Genomic DNA, 24,942 nt, shown 5'->3' on the forward strand with positions numbered 1-24,942 from the left:
CCGAATGGTAATGGTGAAGCTGGATTTGAAAGAGAAGACAAAAGATGGCAGTGATTGTGGTAGTAGATTTAGGATGTTGACATGTTCTGAACAATGGACCAAATAATAATAAATATTCTGAATTTGGATTGTGTGGAATGCTAAATCTGAATTTTGTTGTAGAACAAACAGTTATAAAGTGATATGTTTATCACACTCAAGTTCAATTTTCCATGGTTCAACTTTCTGTCCTCCTTCCTTCACCACAATGTCTATCATCCATCATGTCATTATTCTTGCCATCACTATCTATTGATATGACTTGAAGGCTATCTTTGGATCCTTGCAGGGGCTGCAGCTCTGCAAGGACCCAAAGGTTCTCCCTCAAAGTCGCCTCTGAGTACAGTAAGTGGCTTTCCTTTGTGCTTTCACTTACTAACCTTGCCTTTTTCAGTACCTCAACATATGTAGCGCAGGTAAGTCAATCCTTTTATGGTCCCCATATACTAACCTAGCTGTTTTTAGATCTGAGTTGTCCTTAATGGCATCTCTTTTGCTGTTATGCCAACATCCCTTTGATTGTGTCATCTTTTTGTTGGCAAGTCCTTGATATTCATCCAATGGTACTGACACTTTGTTCCCAGATTTGTATCTCTTATTGTTAGGTTTTCTCTTATTCTGACCGGTGTCTCTCTTCTGATACCATCTATGATGGTGAGTGGTTGATCTTTGTCTCATAATACTGATAATGTTTTTCCAGACATAATTCTATTGGTTCTGGGGGATCTATTTCACGCAGTGCATGCTACTTAGTGTAGCTCCTGTGCTTTGAGCTGTGTGACGCATTGCTCCCTTTTGTGTAGATTGTGCTTTTGGTGCCCAGTGTAAGTGAGTCCTTCTCCTTCCTGCAGTTTTCTTACTGATTCTCCCTGCAGATTAGCGATTCTATTACATTTTAAAGTTAAGTGTTCTACTTTATGTGACATTCACTATCTAAAATATTTCAAATGCAGGATTTTTGTAGTTTACCTTTAGTATTATTTTTATTATCTACTTTTCTATTGGAACCAAGACTTGGGTGAGGAGGGCCCCCTCACTCAAGTATTGCATCTCCCCTTTGATCTCTTATAAATTTTGTAGTAGTTGACATAAATTGTCTTATTACTTTGTTGTATGGTGCAAATGGACATGCTTTGACTAATTTTTTGCTGGCTGGAAAAGTCACATGACCGTGTGAATTGAACTTCTCAATGAACACTGAATCCATGAAATTGCATCAATGACTCACTTCTAAGATAGATGCAATTATGAACTCAGATCCCTCTGCACCACCAGTCTTCAAAGATGGTGTACTTTAGTCTCATCTCTTACAGAAGACTAGGTATGTACTTTCCATTATTTCAACACTCTTACTTAGTAGTTCAGGCTGAGGTTCCACTTGCGCCTGAAATCCTGCAGGTCAAGTGAGCCAAAGACTGATTATGACCAACTAACATCCTCAATTTCAGACTATGAAATTGAACGGGCAGCCCTCACTATTGTCCATGCTATCTTAAACCCTTGTATGTATAATCACTCAAGTAAAATCAAAAATAGACTAAGTGTGTGAAAACAGACTATGTTCTGTGGGATGTTGATCAGTATGCTGATATGGTCAAATGTTTCCCAGTTCAGACAAATGGAGCAACAGAGCAACATGCTAAGCTTCAAAAATATTTCGCCAGAACTGCGATAGGAACAATTGCAGAGCCAGCTACAATTGTGGACTGTCATGGAAAAAATTTGGTCTGGTTCCTCCCTGACATTTTGTCTCCTTGCCATATTGTAAGGTTCTAGCCCCAAGATATAGGTCATGGGAGCTAATTAATTAATTTATCAGAATTTCATTAATAATGCTACCTTAGGCCTTCGAGATATTCTCCTTGGAACAATTCCCAGCGGATCAGATACTGACTGAAAACCATCCTGGCGTTCACATAGCTTCCTTGTACCAGAGGGAGGAGGGATATTTGGGGCAGAATGAGTCACTATGTCTCCTGCTTATTTCATGCAACAACGTGAGATAAAACTTAATTTACATTTGAGGGTTTATTGAGAATCTGATGGTAATTAATGAATCAGAGGCTTATAGATCCATTGGTGGCATCAGTGTCATACTCCTCTGACTCAGTCCAAAATTGGCTAGCTGTCATGTTAACCTCGAAATATTTCTGGAATGCCATAACCACAACCATAGCACCCAAGCTATTTCAGGTAGGCTGTGACTCAATCTCAAAGGTGTTAAGTCAAACTTGGTAGTCTCAAAAGTCAGTTTCAGTTTCTCAGTAGCCGTCCATTTTTTCTATATTGGAAGTCATTTCAAACTGGGTGACTTTGAGTCATTAGGACCCTAGTGAGGCTCCATCCTACTATGACATGCTGGTTAGTTTGGGTATTGAACATGATGCCATATTATCTATCGAAGACCTGGAAGCCAAATTGGTTTATTCCCCTAGAACAATGTCATATATTGCTAGGAGGGTGAGAGTTTATTATTTCTTCACTTACAATGGTAGCTTATCTTGATATGAAGGTTCTGCAGCACTCAGTCTGTCACTGGAACAAAGGTGAACATTATTCATTGCACATTTCATGAAGAATAAGGTACAAGATAGGGTAGGGGTTCCCGGGCCTGCATTTCCGCTTCAGACAGAATTTTTGCACTTATTGTGAACCAATCAGAGGGTCAAGCAAGCAAAAAAAAGATTGAGGCACAAAGTTGTGAGAGAGAATAATTTGAAAGGAATAGGCCAGCGGATCAAGGGGGGAAATAAAAGATTAAGGTCAAATTAGTCACAATTTTAGTGGTCCCTTTGGCCAGTTAGGCTAGTGATATATTGATTATCTACTTAGTGAACTTTGACAATTTTTCACAATTTTTCTGCCGCTCATGTCATCTCAGAAGTCTAGGTCTTTCTCCTACAAAGAAAGAGGTCGACTATCCCAAAGAAAGGACCTGGATGTTGTATATGTCACTCACAAAAAAAAGAAGGAAAAAAGAGGAAGCCCATCTGGCTTAAGGCCTGTGCTGATAGCTCTTATGAGATTTCACAATAAGAGACATCAGCATCCTGTAGTCCATATAAAAGAACAAGATTTGATCTTCAAGAACTGGAAGGGATTCCAGAAGACTTGGACAGAGAGCTTGAGGGAGATTTTAGTTCATAAATTGTGAGACGACAAACAAAGGTAGGTTCATCCAACACGAGAGAAACAACACTACTCACTAGGTCGAAACAAAGACTCAGAATAACTTCATTGAAAATTATCTTATCTTCCACCAACTATACTTGGACATCATCCTAGAGTCCAAAAATATCATCAATGAAGGAACCTGCGAGTCTTGCCAAAGCACAGAAGGATTCTTCCATTGCTTGACTTGCAGTGGTGAACATGGATGGTGCCACACATGTGTTCTCAAAGCTCACCAATCATTACCATTTCATAAGCTACAGCAATGGAATGGAATGGAAAGTGCTTCCAGGACACATCACTCTCAGAGCTTGGGTATATCTGGTATATGGGTCATGGAGGTCAGTCATGTCTATGGTCTCAAGAAACCATGCAGGATTGGGAAGATGTCGATGAGGATAGACTAGAATGAGAATAATGCTGGAGTTAAGACATTCACTCAACCAACTTCAACAACCACTGCCTTGACCATTATACATTCCACAGGAGTATTTATCCACAATGTACAGTGGTGTCGTTGCCCAAATGTTGTAAGGTCGTGTGTTGCCTAGTCTGCTATACTTGACACGACAAGTGCGTTCGACCCTAAAGGGGAAGCAAGTGCAGCAAGGATCTAGAAGTAGGCGCTGAAGGTGCTACTGGTTGGCTGATGCGAAGCACGGGAAAGCGCAGGCGCGCGCGAGGCACGAAGGCGCGGGAAAGTACGTGCGCGTATATAGAGATATGGAATGTGAGTGCTTCTTTCTAGGGAGTGATTCCAACTAAGCTCAGTTGTGTGGTATGAACATGGGGGTTGCTAAACTACCTTCTGGTATGTACTACTGGCACTTATGTATGGCGCCTAAGTGCTGTCATGCGGAGCTGAAGTGCTAGCGAGTAAGGCATGTAAAGATATATGTAAGTAAGGGTCCATGATAAAAATAAAGGTGGAATGATATGCAAATAAGAGAAATGGAAATATATGCACTAGAGAGCTTGGTAGACAGTGGATGGATGCTTCCGGATGGCTGGTGCTATAGGGCGCTCAAGCACAGGAAAGCGCGTGCGCATATACATCATGAAGCGTGGGAAGTGTGCGCGCATGTTGCATGTTGCGCGGGAAAGCTGCGCCTCATATAGGAATAGCTGCGGATAGCATGCAGAGTGATGTTACAAGTTCGTGCCATGTACTCCCTAGTGAAAACTGCCATATCACCCAATGAGAGGCACGAGTCTCTACACCGGCTGGTCAATCATATCTCAATATTTATGCAGTATCATTGACATTTTTTTAAACAGCTGGCTAGTTATGCAGAGATATGTAGTGGATGGCAACTTCACTGCTCAACACATGAAATATGAAACAACCACACCTTGATGTCACTCTATCGGATGGCCTAGGGTATATGGTAACAGATGCTGATTACCAGGCTCATTTATCATCAGCCAAGGAGACCAAGGAGTTATGTTCAAGTTGGGGTTTAAATTTGTCTGCACCTTTTGACTAGATAAATATACCAGCGGTCCTCTTGCAGCAATCATTGTGCTGTTAATGCAGCTAACACAAATTGAAGTAATCTTCGAGCAACTGGAGTGGCTGCAACTGCTTGTGCATGTCATGGATGCTTTGTTCCTTACACTGTGGTGGATTTTCAGAAGGGTGAATGGTAAATTCTATCTTTTGTTTAACAAGTATATTCCTAAGTTCATGCACATTGCTAGTCATATGAATGTTGACTACTCAATCTGCAATGCTATAAATTATTATTCCAACAATATCAAAACCTCCTTGATCATCTATGATATATGGTGTCAGTAGTGTATAAATTTCGCACACCATATCAACAACTCCCTAGGATTATCACTCCCTGAAAAAAGGCAGGTTCTGACAGGTGTTGGTAAATTTCATCTCAGCACACACAAACTTCTCTGCTTTGCAAGATTTAGTCTTAACTTCATTGAAGGAGCAGGACAAGTGGATGGAGAAATTATGGAGACTCTTTGGGCACCTTTCAACAAAATATCACCTACTGCGTGGTCAATGAGTCAATATCATCGACAAGAAATATTAGATGATCACATGAGGGACTTAAACTGGAAAAAAATGATTGGAATTAGTGAGCAACCCTTTTGATATCATGGATACATAATTAAATATTTCTGTCAGTTAAGACTCTCTTAAAAAGCATAAACATGCTGTCAAGGGTATTAGTAATACCAAGCTCTCTTTTGATAAGCTTACACATTCTTTGGACCCTGAAAAAATTGCTATATGGGAAAAGAATGAGAAGATGGCAATGGAAGTTCAGGGAGAACATCTTAACATTTATCAATTAAAGATTGACAAAGGTAAATCCCCTTGTTTTTTTATCAAAACATATGACTAATCCAAATCTGTGTAATTCTTAAGCCCCTACAATAGCTGAGATTCAATTAACATTAACAGAATCAGAGACTTCGGATATAGAAAGGCCTGGATCTGTTCCTTGGATCCTTCAAGGTATTAATCTAGAAGACTCCCAGTACATTGTTTTTATATTTGGTAAACCAAATTTAAATGATCACAACTCATATCAGAGATGGATTACAGTCAGATGTTCATTGGCTCCCATATGATGCCACTGCTACTCAGAAGGCTGCTCTTCAAGAGAAATGGCTGAAACTAGCTGCTTGAATTACCAAATTTCATGAGATCACAGATCAAATGATAGAGGGAATAGAATTGGATTGGGGTACAGTCTATGTTGATGACTCTCGATTTTGCATGGCAGAAGCTGATGAACAAGCTTGGGAGGTTTCAGATGAAGACAATTCAGAATTGATTGATGAAGAAATTCCAGCAGAAGATATGGTCATCTGGATGCCTTCATCAGTGACTCATGACCATGCTAATATACTTGGTCTAGCCAAACTGCAAGAAGAAGAATTAGCCTTGAGAAAAGGTCAAGCTAACAATTGCTTGAAAAAGATTCAATTGGCTCTTGGCCAGAAGGCTGTCATCTATCATCAATACTTTCGAAGTGCTGATTCTGTTTGGACTGGTACAAGGTCAAAGCAGGATACTCAAAGGTGCAGCCTCAAAATCGAGAAGTTAGTCAGAAGCTATCAAAGGGCAAGATCTGCTATGGAAATGCTTGGCATGGATCAATAAGATCTGGAAAATATTTATCAAGAAATATTGCCAGAACAACTTACTGTCAATATGGATGTTACTGAAGAGAATAGATTTAGACAAGAGTCTGACAAGCTGGCATGGTTTTGAAGGATTGATGGTGCTCATAAGAGTCAACAACATGCTTGGATGGATGAATGTACAGTGACTCAAAAAGGTAATGCACAAAACATGAATTACTACCTTTCGTCCTCGTACTTCAGCAACATTACATTAATCACTGTTCTAAGTATTTCAATATAATGATTCATGTCTTGGCTATTGGCGAGATGTCATTTTTTAAGATAATATGAATATTTGAATTGACTACACGGACTTTTGTAGGGACAATGCTGTGCATTTTATATTTTGACACGGCATGCATTACGAAAGAGTGCCCCCACTGCAGTTTTCTTGACCACAAACACCTCCGCAACACTCATATATCTATTGAAAGACCTCCTGCATACTATACATCCATGCCAGGATATTCCACTCCTACAACAAAGGCTCGAATTTGTCGTGACAAAGCAGCAGGTCTACATGAGGCAGAAATTGCCGAAAAGTTTGGCCTACATCGCACTACTGTGCTCCATATTGTCAAGCAGTATGCTCAAACTGAAGACTACTATGATATCAAGGCAAAACCAGGCCGACCTTGCAAGTTCACACCCCATGACGTTCGTGTGGCAGTCCGTGCATTGGCACGCACTGAGGCACATGATGTTGCTGATTTACAAAAGGAATATTTCCCCGAGATCAATCCCCAAACAATCCGGACAAGACTCAAAACATGTGGCTTAAATGCTTACATTCGCCGTACGAAACCCCTTTTGACAGAAGCTCACAAGACGAGGCGGTTAGAGTGGGCCAAAGCCCATGCTGATTGGTCAGCAGATAACTGGAAGGCTGTTATCTTCTCGGACGAGTCTAAATTTAATCTTTTTGGATCGGATGGTCGTTCATGGTGTTGGAGGAGGCCAGAGGATGAATTTGATCAACGGTTTACAAAAAAGGTGGTGAAACACGGTGGTGGACGAGTCATGGTTTGGGGGTGCATCACTGCTGAAGGTTTAGGCCGAATTTCCCGCATTGATGGCAACATGGATGCTGCCTTATATGTCGAGATTCTTACGGACAAATTCCTTGGGACCCTTAGTGACCTCGAAATCAACAAAACGAACATTTATTTTCAGCAAGACAACGATCCGAAGCACACTTCGAAACTGGCACAGGAATGGTTCCGGAAAAAGAAGGTTGATACACTGGACTGGCCCCCAAATAGTCCGGATATGAGCATTATTGAGCACGTTTGGGACTATTTGGATCGTCGTGTCCGCACTCGCACGCCGCTGCCACGGAACTGCACTGAGTTATGGGAGGCTTTGGTGGAGGAATGGGGTCGTGTTGAGGAGAAGTACATCACAAAGTTATATGAGAGTATGCCAGAGCGTATTAAGGCTCTTCTTGATGCTAAAGGGGGACATACTAAGTATTAGAAAGTTTTGTGGCATTAACTTTCGATTTGCGCTCACTACATTCATTCTTTTCCTAGACCTACTACACCCAAAAAAGAATTGCACGGTACTCTTCATTTTAATCACTCATTTACATTTTATATTTTGCAGTACATACAATTTTCTTCATACAACTAGTAACTACATACCTAGGGCTCTCTGTAGAGCATACTTTCTCAACGCTATCTCTGCAGGAGGACGAGAGCGGTGAAGATTACATAATTTGCATGTGCTGTGCATTACCTTTTTGAGTCACTGTAAGTACTACTGTCTATTCAAAAAATGAAACCAATAGTATGGTGCCAGTCTATAGGGTTAACTAGCTAAAAGCAAAGGCAAGGTGGAGGAGGTGGGAAGAAGAGCTGACATTAACAAGACATAAAATGCGGTGGACCATAAGTTGGTTTCATTGTCAAAAGGACCAATGAATTCAACGGTCCATGGAGGCTATGAAGTCTGGTCATCAAGCCTATGGCCACATACAGGTGCTGTTGTGGCAAATGTTTGCAGAGGATGCAGAGGACAAGTTCAAGGATCATATGTTGTAGTATAATCAATTTTACATTCTGCTAGCTTATGCTAGCCAGGGAAGTAATGCTGGCCAATATTGCTCTATAGGATGTAGGCTCCACTCAGCCAGTCAGAATCTAAAGCTTGATAGGCCAGCCGACATTGCTCTATAGAATGTAGACTTCACCTGGCTGGTCAGAGTCCAAAGCTTAGCAGGCTGATCCATATTTTGCATTATCACACTACTCACCAATGGCCAGCTAGTCATGATCCTACATCTGGTAGGTGTTAGCAGGTCAGTATGCAATTCAGAAAATCATGTCTGGCCAGCCACAAATCTACATATATAATATGTAGGCATATAAGGCTAGCTACTACTACTTTAATTATAATAATCCTAATGTTTATATATATGCACAGGCCAGCCATGTACTTGAATGGTATAGATACTAGATGGCCGATGTAGGTGAGGAATTGGTAGTGGGGTTATATAGTGATATGAGAGAAACTCAAGTAGTCCTTGATGAGCGAGATATGTGTCGACCCAAGGGGATTGCTACTGAGAAGGTTCCTCTAAGTGTATATGTGGAGGGAACCACTGGACCGGGCACTTGGTCAAGCCTGATAAGGCGCGCGACGAGGAGCGACAGTGGGCAACAATGAGCGACGACGCGCGACTTATAACGGAAGCGCGCGCTGAGCGGAAGCGGTGCACGCATGCGGGTGGTGGAGCATGGCGACTTTTTAATGAGTCAGAAAACTAATAGGCAGAGTTTCTAGTAATGTGCGGCGGCGGCGCTCGTATTTGTTACTTAGATACTTAAGAGATATGAGGGAGAACTTAGACTTAGAGTCCAACGATGTGCGGGCAGAAAGATGCTCATAATACAGTTTAGGCGCGAGTATATATACTAAGTAATGTTAAGCGCTGTCAAGCACTAAAGCGAACCGAGAAGTGAAGCGGATACGAGATAATATGTAATGTAAGGGTCCATGACGGAAAACATACGAAATATGGCCATAAGCGCCGGAGTTATGTCAGAATAAATGGAAATAAGATGGGAATACGCACCAATGAACCGAATGGACATGGAATGGATGGACAGAGGACAAGCGACAGAACCAAGGGTGCGCGTGAGTGGCCAACAAAGCGCTCAAGTGCACAAGGTGAGATATGAGTCGTGCTGTATTAGGAAGTGATTTGGACGATGGAAATTTAGATACCTGCAAGCCCACAGAGATATCAGTCTCTACATCTCATAGGAACTTAGCTTCTGACTGTCCCCAGTCAGCGTATATAGGGGTGTATGGACTTATCGAGATTTCGACGGAGGAAGTCATGTGATCGTGGGTGAAACACACCAAATTGGATGTGGAGCGGTCCACTGTGGATATGTGAGCTGTGGGGAGCGGCGCCATTGTGCTGACATAATGTGGTTCATCTCGGCTTTAAAAGCCGGCCTCATGTCGCGCTTCTCTTCTTCAATTCAATATACCATCGCCACTCGTGATAATCTTCTTGCATCTATACCACAATGTCTTCTGTCATCTTTAACCCTACCATGTGTTACGACACTAGGTCGTGTTCGTACTTGGATGGGCTAAACAGCAAAGGCCGAGAAGACGGCTTTCAGGATGCTGAGTTCTGTCGGCTTCCACAGAAGAGCAGAAGTTGCGTACGCCTTGTGGGGCGATGATAGCGGTTACAGATGGAAGGTTCGATGTCGAGGACAAGCTCCCAAAGGTACGGTCGATGTCAAGCAAGGTAGCTTTATGCAGGACAAGGAAGTTCAAGAGAAAACCAAGTAAGATTAAAGTAAGGAACATCTACTTTAATCGTCGACCTTATATAAGGCTACTCTATCGTGTCTAAGCTCAGCTTGAAGCTGGGTTCTAATCTGCTTATCTATCGAGTCAGAGATAGCGTCCATGAGGCAGGCTTCTATCAGTACACGAGGCAACACGAGGCTTGCCTTCTATCTAGATAACATGAATAGGTCTTCTAGACCTATGTCGTCATAGCGGTCCAGACCGCTTATCTAATCCGGCATCTTCCGGAGTTCTCTTCTATATCGGTCCGGTGTTCTATCCTGTGTTCTATCCCAAGGGCAGAAGAGGCCCGGGTATCGTCTGTAGCCGTGCAGGTGGCAGAGGGCAGGGTGGCAAGGGGACTCATGTATCGTTGTTGTAACACCATGCTTACTGCGTCTCCCTCTCCCTCTCCCAAACCTGAGGAGCACCTGCAAGACGGTGGCGACGTGTCTGTTGATGGCGCCACTCTCGACGACACGGCTCCGAAGGAGCCACAGGAATCTGACGCGGACCACGTTGAGCGAGCATGGGGTACAGTTTTGAATACGATGCATGTGTGCGTCAAGACGTCGCCTCCCCCCAAGCCTGAGCTCTTGGAGGAGCAAGAGTCGTGGCTCTGTGACTGGAATGTCGCAATGGTAAGTCGACTTGCTTTTCTGTCGCGCTTACTGTTTACTAATCGTTTATTGCAGGCAGATATGACCGCCATATATGAGCGGGCGCGTGCCATCGCGCTGCATGTGTCCTTAAATGATTTGGATGCGGTAACATTGGCCAAAGGTAAGACTACCGCAAGGATGCTTACTAAGGCTGTGCGATCCTGGAAGGAAAAGGCAGAGAAGACTGCCGTGACTGCGTGTCCTGCGCGCGCTGAGAAGGGGAAGGCGAAGGAAGTCGCTGTGACTGTAGAGGCGAAGGAAAAAGTGACGGAGAAGGCGGAGGCGGCTGTAGTGACTGATATGGGGCGACCAGTAAGTCCTTACTTTTTCCCCTTGCCTGTTTTTGTGCTAACACGTCTCCTAGCGTCTTGGTGGTCGCATGACCATTGACTCGGCTTTAAAGCTGGCTGAAGAGTGCGTGCATTGTGCCACGTCCAGCGCCAAATGTGTCGTTATGGATTCTAATGCAAGGTGCAACCCTTGCATGAAGACCAGGAAAGGTTGCTCATTTGGTAGGTACTCCTTTCTTTTCTTTTGCGGTTCGGATTTCTAACCTATGTTTGATTAGTCACCTCAAAGACCAAGGAACGCGCGCTGGCTGCGCCTAAGCTCAAGATTCCGCCTGTTGCGTGACCAACTGTGCTGGTCACGACTATTGATACTGCGCCAGATGTGGGTGAGTACGAAGTAGAGGTCGTGGATGAAGTTACTGCTGATGAAGACGTCGTTGGCGGCTCCAGGATGGTCTTCGTTAAGCGACCGAAGCGGCGAGCCCCTTCAGTGACAAATTCCGTATTATACGGGCCAGCGGATTATGGGCCCATGTTGTGTATATTCTCGATGATGACGGATGGGCCGGGACACATATTATTTCCGATGGAGATGGGTGGGCCCATGTATGCCAATGATATATATATCCTTGATGTTGACGGATGGGCCGGGGGAATATGATCATTCATGGAGATGGGTGGGCCCATCAGGGTAATATGTAGAGTAGGATATTATAGACAGCTGGGCTGAAGAGAGATGTAAGGCAAATATTGTTATATAGACGGGTGGGCCGACGGGGGTGTATTACATATATGGGTGGGCCGAGGTAGGGGAATATTACATAGATGGGTGGGCTGACGTGGGGTGTATTACATATACAGGTGGGCCGACATAAAAAGTATTACATATACGGGTGGGCCGACGAAAGGGATATCAAATAGACGGGTGGGCCGAGGGTGTGATAAAATATTTATTACATAGACAGGTGGGCCAAGGTGGGGTATAATTATATAGACGGGTGGGCCGACGTAGTATGTATTATATAGACGGGTGGGCCGACGTAGTATGTATTATATAGACGGGTGGGCCAACATAGGATGTATTACATAGACGGGTGGGCCGAGGGTGTGATAAAATATTTATTACATAGACAGGTGGGCCGAGGTGGGGTATAATTATATAGACGGGTGGGCCGACGTAGTATGTATTATATAGACGGGTGGGCCAACATAGGATGTATTACATAGACGGGTGGGCCGACGTGGGGGATAATACATAGATGGGTGGGCTGACGTGGGGGAATTGTACATAGATGGGTACATATATGGGTGAGCCTGGATACGTATAAATGTCAACTTTTCAGTGCAAAACCCCAAACCGAGATTTACCAACCCCCGAAACCCGAAATTGTGGACTGCCGGGTGTCGGGTTTCAGGGTTCGGGGGTCCCGGAACTCAGAACTCGGAACTCGGTATGTGAGACAAAAATATATTTCATACACGGGTAAGTCAATGTGTCCGTCAATCAACTCGATTGTAAAGTATATTTTATTGATCTCCCCAAATTTCCCAAGTTCCGAGTTCCGAGTTCCGGGACCCCCGAACCCCGAAACCCGAAACCCGGCAGTCCACAATTTCGAGGTTCGGGAGTTGGGTCCCGGAACTAGGAACTCGGTATGTGAGACAAGCAAAATATATTTCAAACACGGGTAAGTCAATGTGTCCGTCAATCACCCGAACCCCGAAATTGTGGACTGCCGGGTTTTGGGTTTTGGGGTTCGGGGGTCCCGGAACTCGGAACTCGGAACTTGGGAAATTTGGGGAGATCAATAAAATATACTTTACAATCGAGTTGATTGACGGACACATTGACTTACCCGTGTTTGAAATATATTTTGCTTGTCTCACATACCGAGTTCCTAGTTCCGGGACCCAACTCCCGAACCCCGAAATTGTGGACTGCCGGGTTTCGGGTTTCGGGGTTCAGGGGTCCCGGAACTCGGAACTCGGTATGAGACAACAAAAATATATTTCGGGGGTTGGAGGTTAGTAAAATGTTTATAGATATACGGAGGTTGATAGAAACATGTTTGAAAAATGTCGTTCATCTCAAATGTCAAATCCTGAGTTCCGGGCTTTGGGACTCGGCACCCGGCACCCGGCACTCGGTGTTCGGCACTGAAAATTTGACATTCGGGTGTTAGGGTGTAGGGTGATATCTACCTCAATCTACAGTTTCGAGTTCTGGATATCGGGACTGATTATTGAATCATTCAATTGTGGCATAGGTAACATGCATTGAAAAAGATTTATGTACATCTATCACTGAGCAATTATGTAGCCATTGCAACCTCCTCACCAGGAAGATCAACCTTCCCCTCAACATCCATATCCTCATCAGAGGAATCATATTCTGGCAGGAGGTTACCTTGTTCATTAGGGACCACAATATCGCCGGAGGATTCTGGCAAGAGGTTGCCTGGTTCATCCGGGAGCACAATTTCGCCGGAGGATTGTGGACCCTCAGGCTGAACTTGGGTGGGCTCAACATTGAGACCTACCATAGCAGATCCATCCTCAACCATCAAGGGTGTGGGTTCCATGACTGACATGTCCAAATCAATGAGGTTGGAAAGTGTGGAGGGGAGGGGTGAAATGGACGGGGGGGGACCAGATTGATCAAGCAAGATTGTTGCATCGGCCGGTGTGTCCGGAAGTGAAAATGAAGGGTGCGGGTCGACCATCGTGCGCCGGAGGCTCTCATGGAGGCGTTGGAGGGTATCAATCTTAGCATCCTGCTCCTGCACCCGAGCCTCAAGAATAGCGATGCGAGCTGCACCATCCCGAATAGCGATTGCCATGGAATGGAGATCCGGCATGGGAACATCTAGTGCTGCACGAGGCACTGCGGAACTCGAAGACCGAACAGCTAAGTGAAAAATAAGGTCAGCCGGTCATCAAAAGTGTGGGTGACTTACGAGTTGGCGCAGGTGCAGGTGCAGGTGCAGGTGCAGGTGCAGGTGCAGGTGCAGGTGCAGGTGCAGGTGCAGGTGCAGGTGAGGGTGCAGGTGTCTTCTTGGTAGTGATGGTCTTGCTGCGACCACGTGACTGCACCTGGGGTGTACTTGCAGCAGGGATGGCCGGAGTTCGGGACGGGCCACGAGATTGACTACGAGTCCGGGCCCTTGACCTGGAGGGAGACGGAGCAGTGGATGGAGCAGGGGCAGGTGTCTTGGAACACGTCCGTCCCGTGGTAGACTTCCCTCGGGTCCGTTTGGGCGGGGATCCCAGAGATGCCAGGTTGCATTTGATCTTCTTGGTGGAGCAGCGGATGCAAGACAGGCAGGGGAGGCTGGACCTCTTGTCCAAACGAGTCGCACAGGGCCAATTCTCCTTGACGCAATAATGGCAGGGGTTGTTCTGTGGTATCCGTTAGTAGATGTACTAGGGGAATTAATTGAGCACTCACTGGGCCGGGAATGGTGATATCAAATGTGGTAGTGGCCGGAGGGTCACCGTCCGAAGCGCTGGAAGTATCACCAGTGGACTCCTCAACTTCCGGACGACTGCCGGAGGTTGCCTGATAAATTGTAAGTACACATGTGAGTTCCGGGCGAGCTTGTAAGACTTACCCGAGCCTCCGGACGACTGATGGGAGATTCCTAATGCGATGGGCATGAGTAAGAATGATACATGCGAGTTCCGGACCTGTCCGGAAGACTCACCATGACCTCCGGACGCTTGCCGGCAGTCAGCTGTGGACACATGAGCATATATATGAGTTCCGGACGACTAAATCAGACTTACCGAAGCAGGCCCAAATGATTGCTTCTTGGGGGAACCAGGTGAACGAGGCGACTGGGGTTTCCTTACAACAATGGTGGAGAGCTGGGAAAGGACGACCTCTGGCACTCCACGCGAAATCGGCTACAACAAATTGAGAGCATGTCACAAATGAGCCAGAACACATACCTGAACAATTAGGTCTTCATCATCTTCCGACTCCACAAACGGCTTTGACTTGGGGAGTCCAGTTGACTTGACACGCTTGTGACCCTTCATCGCCGACTTCGGAGGTTGGGAGGAGTGTCCAGAAATCATGGGGGACTTCCTCTTGTTGCTCCCTCCGACTTCCGGCTCCAAGTCAACAGAAATGGCCTTACCTTTCCCTTTGTCCCGGAACTCGGAGGTCGTCTTGCCGGAAGGTCCGGCGACATTGCCGGCGACGACGGGAGGGGAGTGAATGACAGTGGCGGGGGAAGGGACAGGTGCGGGGGAAGGGACAGGTGGAGACGGAAGATTGACAGTCAGTGGGCCAGTGGAAGGATTAGAAACAACAGGGAGATCACAGGAATTGTCACCCAACGCCTCCCAGGCACGGACCTGCTTGCGCCAGGCGTGTCTAGCCACCCGGGGATCATCATGGCCAATGCTGTGCCAGTTGGGCAACACCTGGGGAGTCATGGAACGCACCCTCATCAGCTCCTTAGAACAGGAAGCCACAATGCCAGGGATGTAATCCCCTTTCTCATGCACCCGGATGATGTCAGCCTACCCGGATATTAGAAACATAAATGGTAAACTAATTTAATAAGTGCAACTTACCAACCGATTGGTGACCTGCCTTGCCAGAGCAATGTGGACGTGCACTGAGCCGGCCGGGACGTGCCGGGCGCCGGCAATGACGCCCACAAGTTGAGCAGTGGATGCCTTGAGGTCGGCCAATGAAGATTGAACTGGAGTAGACATTTGGATTGAGTTGACAGATGTGAGAATGTTGAAAGCAGGGTGAAATCTGTTATCACTAGAATGAAGTTTCAAAGAAACAATACAATTGAAGGACAATGTTGAAAATCGTTGATTGTTTGTCTTTGTTTGGTCATGGTTCAACTTTCGGCAATCGCCGGCCATGTGTTGAACTTCGACGTTATCTGTTATCAATCAGTTCATCAGTTCATCAGCTCATCAGATATCATGAGCTCTCAACCTGGGGTCAGATTTCATGACCCTCCGGTCACTGAATACACCTCAATGGATGTGGATGAGACCTCCCAGTCCCGGATGTCCCTTGGTATGTTTTGCTTTTGCTGATTTCAGTGAATTGATCTTACATGGTTTAGATCCATTAGATGATATATACCTTGGGCCGGATGATGAGTTAGACTCTGATTCTGGGTCATCCGGTGGTCTGGATTCGTTAAATGCGATTCCCGGTATGTTTCTCAATTCAAATGTACATATTCTACATGTGCAAATCCATCACATACTTCCAGATCCATCATATCCGGCCCTGGCAGATGGACTGGCCCTGTACGATGACCCGGACTTATATCTTGGTCCGGAGGATACCTTTATTTCGTCTGATGATGCTCCGGCTGTACCCGATTTTCCTATGGCTGGTGAGGTTATTCTTTTCATCTCATGTTCATTTTTCATGGTATTTCCCCAGTGAATGAATCGACTCCCGAACCTCATCCGGCCACTCCGGCTGTACCAGAGGCACCCATACCTTGTACGTGTATTCATATCATGTCATGTGTTCTATTCATGTTATCTCCCAAGCGAATTCAGAAACTCCCGAACGTCAATTGCCCGAGCCGGAACTCAACAATGACGAACTGCGTGCCATGGTTCAGGAGTTCATGCCAATCGGATCTTATGATCAAGCTGAAAGTATGTATACAACAGTTGATTATTTATCTCTGCTAATGTTCTGCAAGTTCAAACAATTGTAGATCGCCTGGGTGATTACGAACAGAGTCATGGAAATCTTCCTGCCCCTACAGTAGCACAACTTCTTGAGGCTGACAGACCATTCAGGATGGCACGGGCGGAAACATGCGACAAACTGCGGAAAGCAGATGCTGACCTCCGGAGGATGCAACGGGTAAGGGAGTCAACCTCCGAAATGCTGAAGGTATTAGATACCCTCATTGAGTTCTTTGAGGACTCAAGTAACATGTAAATATCAATCAATGTCTGATAGTAGACATATTGCAGTATACTTTACCTACTCAGTACTTAGTCCTTCCTCGCTGCCCGGTGTTCTGTGCTCGGTACTCCGTACTCGGTACTCGGTGCTCGGTGCCCGGTGATCGGGGTTCGGGGTTCGGTACTCGGGGTTCGGTGCAGTATACTTTGCCTGCTCAGTACTTAGTACTTGGTACTTGTATACTTTACCTACTCAGTACTTAGTCCTTGGTACTTGTATACTCCACCTACTCAGTCCTCGCTGCCCGGTGTTCTGTGCTCGGTACTCGGTACTCGGTACTCGGTGCTCGGTGCCCGGTGATTGGGGTTCGGGGTTCGGTACTCGGGGTTCGGAACTCGGGGTTCGGTACTCGGGCCTTGGTACTGGAGATTTGGGATTTAAGATTAGGTCGTTAGTACTTTGACATATACACAATAGCACATATGACATTACACATGACGGCAGGAAGATATATCTACATTAAGTGCGTCCCCGTGCTCTGGTTACTCTAGGTGTACTGTCTACTGGCATTTGCAACTTACTCCGGGTCGTCCTCGTGGATGGTTCAACTGTGACTTTCTTGCCCCGCCCCCTTTTCTGTGCTGGCGGCGTGATACTCTCTTCCATTTCAACATCCTCTCTAACTTCTCTGGTCGCGTCTTCAGTTAACCCAGCAAGGAGGTCGCCCATTCTTGATGTCAGTAATGCACCTTTTTTGGCTGGCTTGGCCCGGCGAGGCTTTGGAATTGCACGTGGGACTGCCGTCCCTTTTGGTGTAGGACCTCCCGTCCTGGGTTTCATCAGCGGATGTCTCCCGTCAGCCAGGTCATCATCCACATCATCCTCCGTATGATTAGTGGCACTCTCCTTATCACTCTCGGCTTCTGTCGACGAATCCCGAGGCCCTCGGATGGTAACCCTCTGCTGCTTTCTCACTATACTAGTCTGAGGAGAGGGCGACTTGCCAGATATGACAGATGGTACCATGTCCCCATCTTTGTTCTTCCATGCTTTGAACAGAAATGTGGGACCTTCTCCTGTTTCCTGCCGAGCATGCCAGAAATGGAGCAAGGCAGTCGTGTCCCAATTTTGCAGCTTTGAAGGCTCCTTCAAGTCAACATCTGCCGGAAGATACGTCCGGGCCACGAAGTCATCCTGACTTTGTACAATGGCACTCCATGGTACAACCGCCTTGTCCTTCCCGGAACATATCCCTGTGTCCATGCATTGAACAATTTGTCAGATGATGCAACGAGAAACTCACGATAGTGCGATGTAAGAAAGGCCCTCACTATGGCCTTCTTCTCCTCAAGTTTCGTGTCAGTGATGTCGGGAAGGAGTGGCATACCCTCCCCGTCCATTTCGAGTTCGAAAGCTGGTTTTCGAATTCTTTTTCGACCTCCCTTGACCTGACGTCCTCCATCCCGTGCCCCGGCACCTATCATCGTGATGCTCAACATGTTCAATCTGGTATACATGGTTCAAACACTCACCGAACTGTTCCTGCACGTACTCCTGCCACACTGGCTCAATGTCCTCCCAGTCCTTCGTCTTCATGAAGCTGTCCCCGTCTCCTAAGGCCTCGTTATCATCATGCCTGCATGAATATTTTCAGATGAAAGATCCATGTCAATGGGTAAATGTACTCACATCCCGAACAGCACCTCTCCCTTTTCATTCTTCCAAGCCGACATCACAAAAACTCTCATCCCACATTGCCTCCACATCTCGTTCGAAAAGTGCTCCATATATGCCGGACCCTTCTTACGGGCGACTTGTGCTTGTATCTCCGGAGGCGGACAGTTGTTGGACCACTCTTCCGCTGTTTCTTTTGCCTTCTCCAACTCGTCGTCGTCCAATTCAGCCATGACTCTCTTCACCGCCGCCTGATAATGTTTGAACATACCAGGATCTCCGGGCTTTACCCCCGACTCGTCCTCAATCCTCTTCAGCACCTCTTCGCGTTTCTGCTGGTAGACCACCATCCTGGGCGTCCATTTCCTCCCATACTTGATGGTGTCCTTCCTTTCCTTCTTTTTCTTGTTGTTGAACAACCAAGTCTTGTACACCTAAGATTTGATGAAAAAATGTGATGTTGAAAATTTAGTTTTTCAACGCAACAAAGGAGCATCACCTGCTTCCTCTTTTTCCATTGTTTTTGGTCCACCTTAGGAGCAAACAACCTGGCCGCCCTTGCTATGGCAGTGAAAATCCCCCTCTTCTCACTCCTTTTGGCGGCAGTCCACTCAGGAAGGTAGTTCTTCAACTCCAAAATCTCCTTGTCTGTGAGCTTCTGAGACTGTGGTTGACGCGCCCTGTGTCTTCCGGAAGTCATGTTGGTGGAATGACCTGTTCTTGCCATAGTGAATCAGAATGCAGAACGGGCTGAGGATTTGCAAGGTAGAAGTATTAATGAATTGTGCAAAGTTGAACTTCGAGCAAAGCCTAATAATCTGTTAATCGGCCCATATTTGACAAGAATCCATTAATGGAAATGAATTTGTAATGAGCCAACAGGACTGCACAGCATCATATTGCAATAACAATTCATTACACCTGAGCTGATGCCTTGCTTGCAACATTAGTAAACAAGATGAAGATAGGTAGATGCACCCCAGTGCAAAAATCTCACAGGGTGGAAGCAAGGGGCAGCAAAGGTAGGAAGACTTGGGTCAAGGTCCCACTTGCAAGCACGAGGCGACATGCCTACAGGTCCATGCCTAACTCTCCCCCAGAATCACCAACAATTCAGCCTGTTGAGGCACCACCTCTTTGGGAAGACTTTCCTGACAATACTTATGAGCAGGACCAAGGCTCCTTTGAGCCTTTGCAACTCCCAAAAACCATGGCAAGTTCATGTACAATGTTGGAGTGTCATTTAAACTATGGCTAAGCATTCAAAAATACAGAGTCAAAATGACTACCTCAGGCAATGGCTGCCAAGGCAGGAATCATATCTACATCACCTCCTTGATCGAGAAGCTCCACCAGAAGACAGGAGATGCATCATCTGCGAACAGGATGGGGTGTACAAATGTCAAGATTGTCTTGGCGAGCCACTCTATTGCACGGGCTGTTGCAGGAGTCAACATCGTAGCAATCCTTTCCACTGGATCAGTCAATGGAATGGGCGATTCTTTGAGCGGAGTTGTCTCGCTCATGTGGGACTCATTATACACCTTGGCCATGATGGCAAACAATGTCCGGAGGTCACTGATCGGTGGAATTTGTTTGAAGAAGATGAACCTGAAGACCTGCTCGAGCCTGAAGATCTGCCATTTGTGTCCGGACCCGAGTTCCAGCCAAAGGAAAACACCATGGTCATTGTAGACAAGTCCGGAGTTCATCGCCTGGAGATTCGATGTTGTGAATGTCCGAATGCCATGAGTCCGGACATTCAAATGTTTCGACACGGATTTTTCCCTGCATCTTTCAACAGGCCAAAGACTGTGTTCACCTTCAGAGTGCTCAATGATTTTCTACTGGACAGCCTTGAATGCGGCACCTCGGCGATGAACTATTACAGCAAGCTCCGGCGAATGACCTCCAGCATGTTTCCACACCTTGTTCCGGTAATGCCTTACCCTCTTCATCTACTGGACATCATATTGACAAAGCACATTGCAAGGACCGATACAGAGAGCTCATGAGGGTCGCTCGACAGTGGAGGCAGTTGAAGACAATGAAATGGCATGGCTTTGGCCATCGTTCTGATAACCCGAGCACAGGAGAACTCGCATTATTTTGCCCGGCGTGTCCTCAGCCAGGGATTAATGTGCTGTTGTCAGAGGATGAATCGCTTGATGAGTGAGTCCTATTCTCAACCAATGTGGCCTCCATAATAATACTAGCGATCCAAGCTGGAAATACACCCGGTCATTTGTGATGGATGGAAATTTCAAAGCCGAACATCTGCATCCCATTAAGCCATTCGATGAAGTTTGGCTATCCGATGGGCTTGGATTCATGGTAGGAAAGGACCGGTATAAAATGCATCTGGCAGAGGCTGCTGACACGGTGGAAAAATCAAGCTGCAACAACCACCGGGCAGTAAATCAAGCTAATGCTGCTCGGCACAAGCTGGAGTCCACCGGTATCGGGGGAGTTGCCTGTGCCAGACACGGTTGCTTTGTCCCTCACTCCATGGTGGATTTTCAGAAAGGTGAAAGGCAAGCCACATCCACCATTCCTCATTCACGAGTTAACCATGGGTCACTTGCAGACAAATGAACATGGACTACGCCCTTTGCGAGGCTTCCCGGCACAACATGGAAGGCATCACCAGGGCTGTCACCTTCTATGATATTAATTGTCAATACAACAAACACTTTCGGGTTCGGGTGGATCGAAGTCGATTTCTAGACATGGCACCACAACTAACCATCATTCCCGGAATTGGGTTGTGGCACATTCATGGCCATCAGGACAGCTGCTATGTCCGATATGCTTCTAACTTTATTGAAGGCATTGGTCGGATCGATGGAGAGATCATGGAGACGCTATGGGCACGGCTCAATCTGATTTCCCCTGCTGCTCGGGGAATGTCATCTCCCCACCGAAAGGAATGCCTTGATTATCAGATGAATGACTCCAATTTCTGCAAGATGATTCGCATGAAAAGGACTCTATGCCGGAAATACAAGCTGGCGAGGAATGGCATCTCGGAAAGTGGAAAGGCATTCGACAGACTCGATGAAGCAGCACCCTCACATTTGAAGACAGAATGGTTAGCCAGGGAGAGGATAGCTCAGTCAAGCAGATTGAATGATCCTGCGGCGATGGATGAATATGAGATCAATATAAAAAGGGTACGTTGAGTTCCATTGTCTCCATCGAGGTCGGAATTAATATTGCACTCAGCACCAAGCAAAAAGGAGATCGAGCTTAGATTATTAGAGGAGGGTAACGCCCGCAATGCAGCACCCTCTCGCAGATCTGTGGCGATGTGGATATCAACAGGGTTAGCAATTGAAGAGGCTCAGATTGCATTGCTCATCGAGGTCCGAAGGATTGGAAGAAGATCCACTGAGACACAGAGATTAGACATTGCCCGTCAACGCGATCGGCTCCAAGGCCAGATAGATGGATTTGCTTGGTCTGCTCTAACACATCTCGGGGAGGGATTTGATGCAGATGATGAACCTGAGGACTTGAACGTAGACATTCTAGATGATCTCGATGATGACCCGGCGGATTTCACAGAGACATCTCATACATGGACAAACTCTCCCGAGCTCACTGTAATCCCGTTGCCATCAAACCTGGGTGTTGATAGATGCAGACGATGCATGGCAGAGGATCTGATTCCCCTGGAGATGTCTCTTCGTGAAGGGCAGGCCAATGATGCCCTTCACAATCTCCGCATTTACCTTTGCAACAAGGCCATCCTGTTCCGAACAACCGTTCGGCAGGCCAAATCCCAGGCCCTGAAAACTCGAGCTTGGTCCCAGGTGACGTCGGTGCAGCAGGCAGTCTCCCTCCATGCCAGCATATATACAAAGACCAGGAAGCAAATGATGAAACTTGAGCCGGGGCAAGACCAGCTTCAGAAATACAAACCCCTGCTTCGCGAGCAACTCAAAATCAGCACTGCAGTGGGCGACCCAAATGCCCGAGGTCAACGAAATGAATCTTTGGCTTGGTTTTGGTCTGTTGAAGTCGACCTCGGGGGTCCTGATCAATTGTGGAATGAGGAATGTGAGTTCCTGCTTGCATGTCATATCCCACGGTTACCTGACTGGACCCATGCCAAGTTTACCGAGTCCATTGGCTGCGGGCAAAGGCACTACGAGATCGATGGAGGGAAGAAATGATATTGGTCAAATTGGAGATGGATTGGACATGTAAGTTCTTTTTGTGGAAAGCAACCCAATGGGGCGACCACATGCAGGAATCATTGGAGAAACGCCTTCCGGGTCACGGATGCTATGCCGGAAGGCAATCGCGAATGTATTCATTGCTCGCACAGGATGCGCAGGCAGCTTTTCAAGACCTACAAAACGTGTTGATAGAGGCTGGAGATGAATGAACATTGTTTTCTCATGAAGTCCCTTTTTCCACATACATAATTGAGGCCCGGGAATTGTCCGGGTCAGCCCATGTCGGAGTTTGAATTTCGTATCCATCCATCAGTGATTCTTATCTTCACATCTTCACCATCTTTCACTTGCATTGCCAGCGCCATAGTCCTGTATTAGCCATGCCTGCAACTCCTGCATCCACTTCTGGCACTCTGAATGCCGGAAGCCATTACCGACCCCTGAAGCTGAGCCTTGGAACTATTTCCTGCACATTGGCAATGGCTGGATCGCGGGTCCGTGCATGCATCTCTCAATATCAGACGGAAGCTGCCAACAATGGTCTATCTTCTGACCGGATAAAGTATTTTAAAGCCGGGCTGCAATGGGAGATGAATGTATGTTACCACTGCCCTGATGACTTTGTTGGTCAATGCTAAGAATTTGAGCAGACTTTTGTCACACCACTCCTGCAGTACTCAGCTTCACAGAATATTGTGTCGGTTCTTCCGGTCCCTGTTGCTTATATCCTTAAGTTGTATCCCATGCTAACCTGGAACACGGTTCCGGACGATGTCTTTTCATTCCACCTCCTTTCATTTGATGATGAGACAATTGCAGGACATCCATCCCGGATTGTGTTTGCATATACATGTCCATGGTGGATGGGAAACACCACAATCCCGGATCAACCATGGCAGTGGGATGAAATAATGGCTTCCTGCGTCTCTCACTACCAGTATTGGGCGGTAAGATGTTAGCTAAATTGCCTTGATTGATGACTTATCTGTTCTAGCTTAATGTTGAGGATGATGCTTTGGTTCTTCCAGAGAAGTTGAGAAACACTTCGACTCCACCACTTATGGGACTGAGGTGGATTAAAGAACACATGGAAGCATTGATGGAGGAGCAAGATGAGGGCATCAAAGCCAAGATGGCAGAGGTGAAGATGTACACTGACATGTTAGAGAAATTGAGGAAAGGCAAAGGAGTGTAGTCCCATTCAGTGTTCATTGTATACAAGATGTAAAATATTCTATGCATTCAAAAATCTTGCACCCGAGTCCCGGAAGCCCAGGTCCCGAGTCCCGAATTTCGGAGTTCGGGGTTCGGCGACCCGGAGCTCGGCAACTGTGTTGGGTGTCAGGGTATCCGGAGCATTGGAGATAGCATGTGTCAGTATTTTGCGTTTCATGGTTCATGTTTGGCTGACACATGCGATCTCCAATGCTCCGGATACCCTGACACCCAACACAGTTGCCGAGCTCCGGGTCACCGAACCCCGAACTCCGAAATTCGGGACTCGGGACTCGGGTTTCGGGACTCGGGACTCGGAGCTCGTGACCTGGGACTCGACAGTGTTCTGAATACCGAGTCCCTGACGCCCGATTCTATAATCACGAAAGATTCCATAATCACGAAAGATGAACCATGAAACGCAGAATACTGACACATGCTATCTCCAATGCTCCGGATACCCTGACACCCAACACAGTTGCCGAGCTCCGGGTCACCGAGTCCCGAAGCCCGAGTCCCGAGTCCCGAATTTCGGAGTTCGGGGTTCGGTGACCCGGAGCTCGGCAACTGTGTTGGGTGTCAGGGTATCCGGAGCATTGGAGATAGCATGTGTCAGACATGCATGCATCTGACACATGCGATCTCCAATGTTCCGGATACCCTGACACCCAACACAGTTCGAGTCCCAGGTCCCGAGTCCGAAACCCGAGTCCCGAGTCCCGAATTTCGGAGTTCGGGTTCGGTGACCCGGAGCTCGGCAACTGTGTTGGGTGTCAGGGTATCCGGAACATTGGAGATCGCATGTGTCAGCCAAACATGACCATGAAATG

General features: G+C 46.5%; 9 protein-coding genes across 9 annotated transcripts; 6 read left to right on the top strand and 3 right to left on the bottom strand.

Moving 5' to 3' along the window:
• Positions 1-6,819: 6,819 nt before the first annotated feature.
• HD556DRAFT_1235355 (uncharacterized protein) lies at positions 6,820-7,188 on the top strand (the record flags this gene model as incomplete). The annotated part of the gene is made up of 1 exon (XM_041297741.1): positions 6,820-7,188. A coding segment is annotated over one exon (369 nt), but the record flags the coding sequence as incomplete, so codon positions are not given.
• A 438-nt stretch (positions 7,189-7,626) lies between these two features.
• On the top strand, positions 7,627-7,839 carry HD556DRAFT_1219161 (uncharacterized protein; the record flags this gene model as incomplete). The annotated part of the gene is made up of 1 exon (XM_041296759.1): positions 7,627-7,839. A coding segment is annotated over one exon (213 nt), but the record flags the coding sequence as incomplete, so codon positions are not given.
• Positions 7,840-9,864: 2,025 nt separating this feature from the next.
• On the bottom strand, positions 9,865-10,341 carry HD556DRAFT_376205 (uncharacterized protein). The gene has a single exon (XM_041310422.1). The coding sequence runs from the start codon at positions 10,192-10,194 to the stop codon at positions 9,943-9,945; it is 252 nt and encodes an 83-aa protein (XP_041161566.1). The 5' UTR covers positions 10,195-10,341; the 3' UTR covers positions 9,865-9,942.
• A 221-nt stretch (positions 10,342-10,562) lies between these two features.
• On the top strand, positions 10,563-11,471 carry HD556DRAFT_1442135 (uncharacterized protein; the record flags this gene model as incomplete). Its single annotated transcript, XM_041306415.1, has 4 exons — positions 10,563-10,817; positions 10,872-11,150; positions 11,203-11,350; positions 11,407-11,471. The coding sequence occupies 4 exons, from the start codon at positions 10,563-10,565 to the stop codon at positions 11,469-11,471; spliced, it is 747 nt and encodes a 248-aa protein (XP_041161567.1).
• Positions 11,472-13,360: 1,889 nt separating this feature from the next.
• HD556DRAFT_1364288 (uncharacterized protein) lies at positions 13,361-15,922 on the bottom strand. The gene is made up of 8 exons (XM_041302736.1): positions 15,713-15,922; positions 15,080-15,658; positions 14,915-15,034; positions 14,833-14,862; positions 14,740-14,769; positions 14,577-14,687; positions 14,086-14,527; positions 13,361-14,036 (listed from the first exon to the last, which is right to left on the bottom strand). The coding sequence occupies exons 1-8, from the start codon at positions 15,854-15,856 to the stop codon at positions 13,441-13,443; spliced, it is 2,052 nt and encodes a 683-aa protein (XP_041161568.1). The 5' UTR covers positions 15,857-15,922; the 3' UTR covers positions 13,361-13,440.
• A 159-nt stretch (positions 15,923-16,081) lies between these two features.
• On the top strand, positions 16,082-17,072 carry HD556DRAFT_1442137 (uncharacterized protein; the record flags this gene model as incomplete). The annotated part of the gene is made up of 6 exons (XM_041306416.1): positions 16,082-16,178; positions 16,228-16,320; positions 16,381-16,506; positions 16,557-16,619; positions 16,670-16,780; positions 16,828-17,072. 6 exons carry the CDS (start codon positions 16,082-16,084, stop codon positions 17,070-17,072), a joined length of 735 nt encoding a protein of 244 aa, XP_041161569.1.
• A 486-nt stretch (positions 17,073-17,558) lies between these two features.
• HD556DRAFT_1472466 (uncharacterized protein) lies at positions 17,559-19,417 on the bottom strand (the record flags this gene model as incomplete). Its single annotated transcript, XM_041308461.1, has 5 exons — positions 19,213-19,417; positions 18,729-19,147; positions 18,572-18,675; positions 18,343-18,516; positions 17,559-18,292 (listed from the first exon to the last, which is right to left on the bottom strand). The coding sequence occupies exons 1-5, from the start codon at positions 19,411-19,413 to the stop codon at positions 17,559-17,561; spliced, it is 1,632 nt and encodes a 543-aa protein (XP_041161570.1). The 5' UTR covers positions 19,414-19,417.
• A 576-nt stretch (positions 19,418-19,993) lies between these two features.
• On the top strand, positions 19,994-22,863 carry HD556DRAFT_1472469 (uncharacterized protein; the record flags this gene model as incomplete). The annotated part of the gene is given in 6 exon segments (XM_041308462.1): positions 19,994-20,650; positions 20,707-20,885; positions 20,939-21,289; positions 21,301-21,890; positions 21,939-22,775; positions 22,832-22,863. Coding segments are annotated over 6 exon segments (2,646 nt in total), but the record flags the coding sequence as incomplete, so codon positions are not given.
• Positions 22,864-23,233: 370 nt separating this feature from the next.
• Positions 23,234-24,132, top strand: HD556DRAFT_1472488 (uncharacterized protein). The gene is made up of 3 exons (XM_041308463.1): positions 23,234-23,493; positions 23,548-23,844; positions 23,892-24,132. The coding sequence occupies exons 1-3, from the start codon at positions 23,278-23,280 to the stop codon at positions 24,090-24,092; spliced, it is 714 nt and encodes a 237-aa protein (XP_041161572.1). The 5' UTR covers positions 23,234-23,277; the 3' UTR covers positions 24,093-24,132.
• Positions 24,133-24,942: the final 810 nt, after the last annotated feature.

This window comes from Suillus plorans (genome assembly GCF_016647745.1).
Source record: "Suillus plorans strain S12 chromosome Unknown HD556scaffold_21, whole genome shotgun sequence".
In the NCBI taxonomy this organism is placed as follows: domain Eukaryota; kingdom Fungi; phylum Basidiomycota; class Agaricomycetes; order Boletales; family Suillaceae; genus Suillus; species Suillus plorans.

Bases quoted from the DNA above. Each gene is read 5' to 3' on its own strand.
- HD556DRAFT_376205 (XM_041310422.1), bottom strand. From the start codon at position 10,194: ATGTTCCTTACTTTAATCTTACTTGGTTTTCTCTTGAACTTCCTTGTC.
- HD556DRAFT_1364288 (XM_041302736.1), bottom strand. From the start codon at position 15,856: ATGTCTACTCCAGTTCAATCTTCATTGGCCGACCTCAAGGCATCCACT. The intron at 15,659-15,712 runs GTAAGTTGCACT...ATATCCGGGTAG, and splicing joins GGCAGGTCACCAATCGGTTG to GCTGACATCATCCGGGTGCA. The intron at 14,037-14,085 runs GTAAGTCACCCA...TTTTTCACTTAG, and splicing joins ACCTGCACCTGCGCCAACTC to CTGTTCGGTCTTCGAGTTCC.
- HD556DRAFT_1472488 (XM_041308463.1), top strand. From the start codon at position 23,278: ATGCCTGCAACTCCTGCATCCACTTCTGGCACTCTGAATGCCGGAAGC. The intron at 23,494-23,547 runs GTATGTTACCAC...GAATTTGAGCAG, and splicing joins GGCTGCAATGGGAGATGAAT to ACTTTTGTCACACCACTCCT. The intron at 23,845-23,891 runs GTAAGATGTTAG...TATCTGTTCTAG, and splicing joins CTCACTACCAGTATTGGGCG to CTTAATGTTGAGGATGATGC.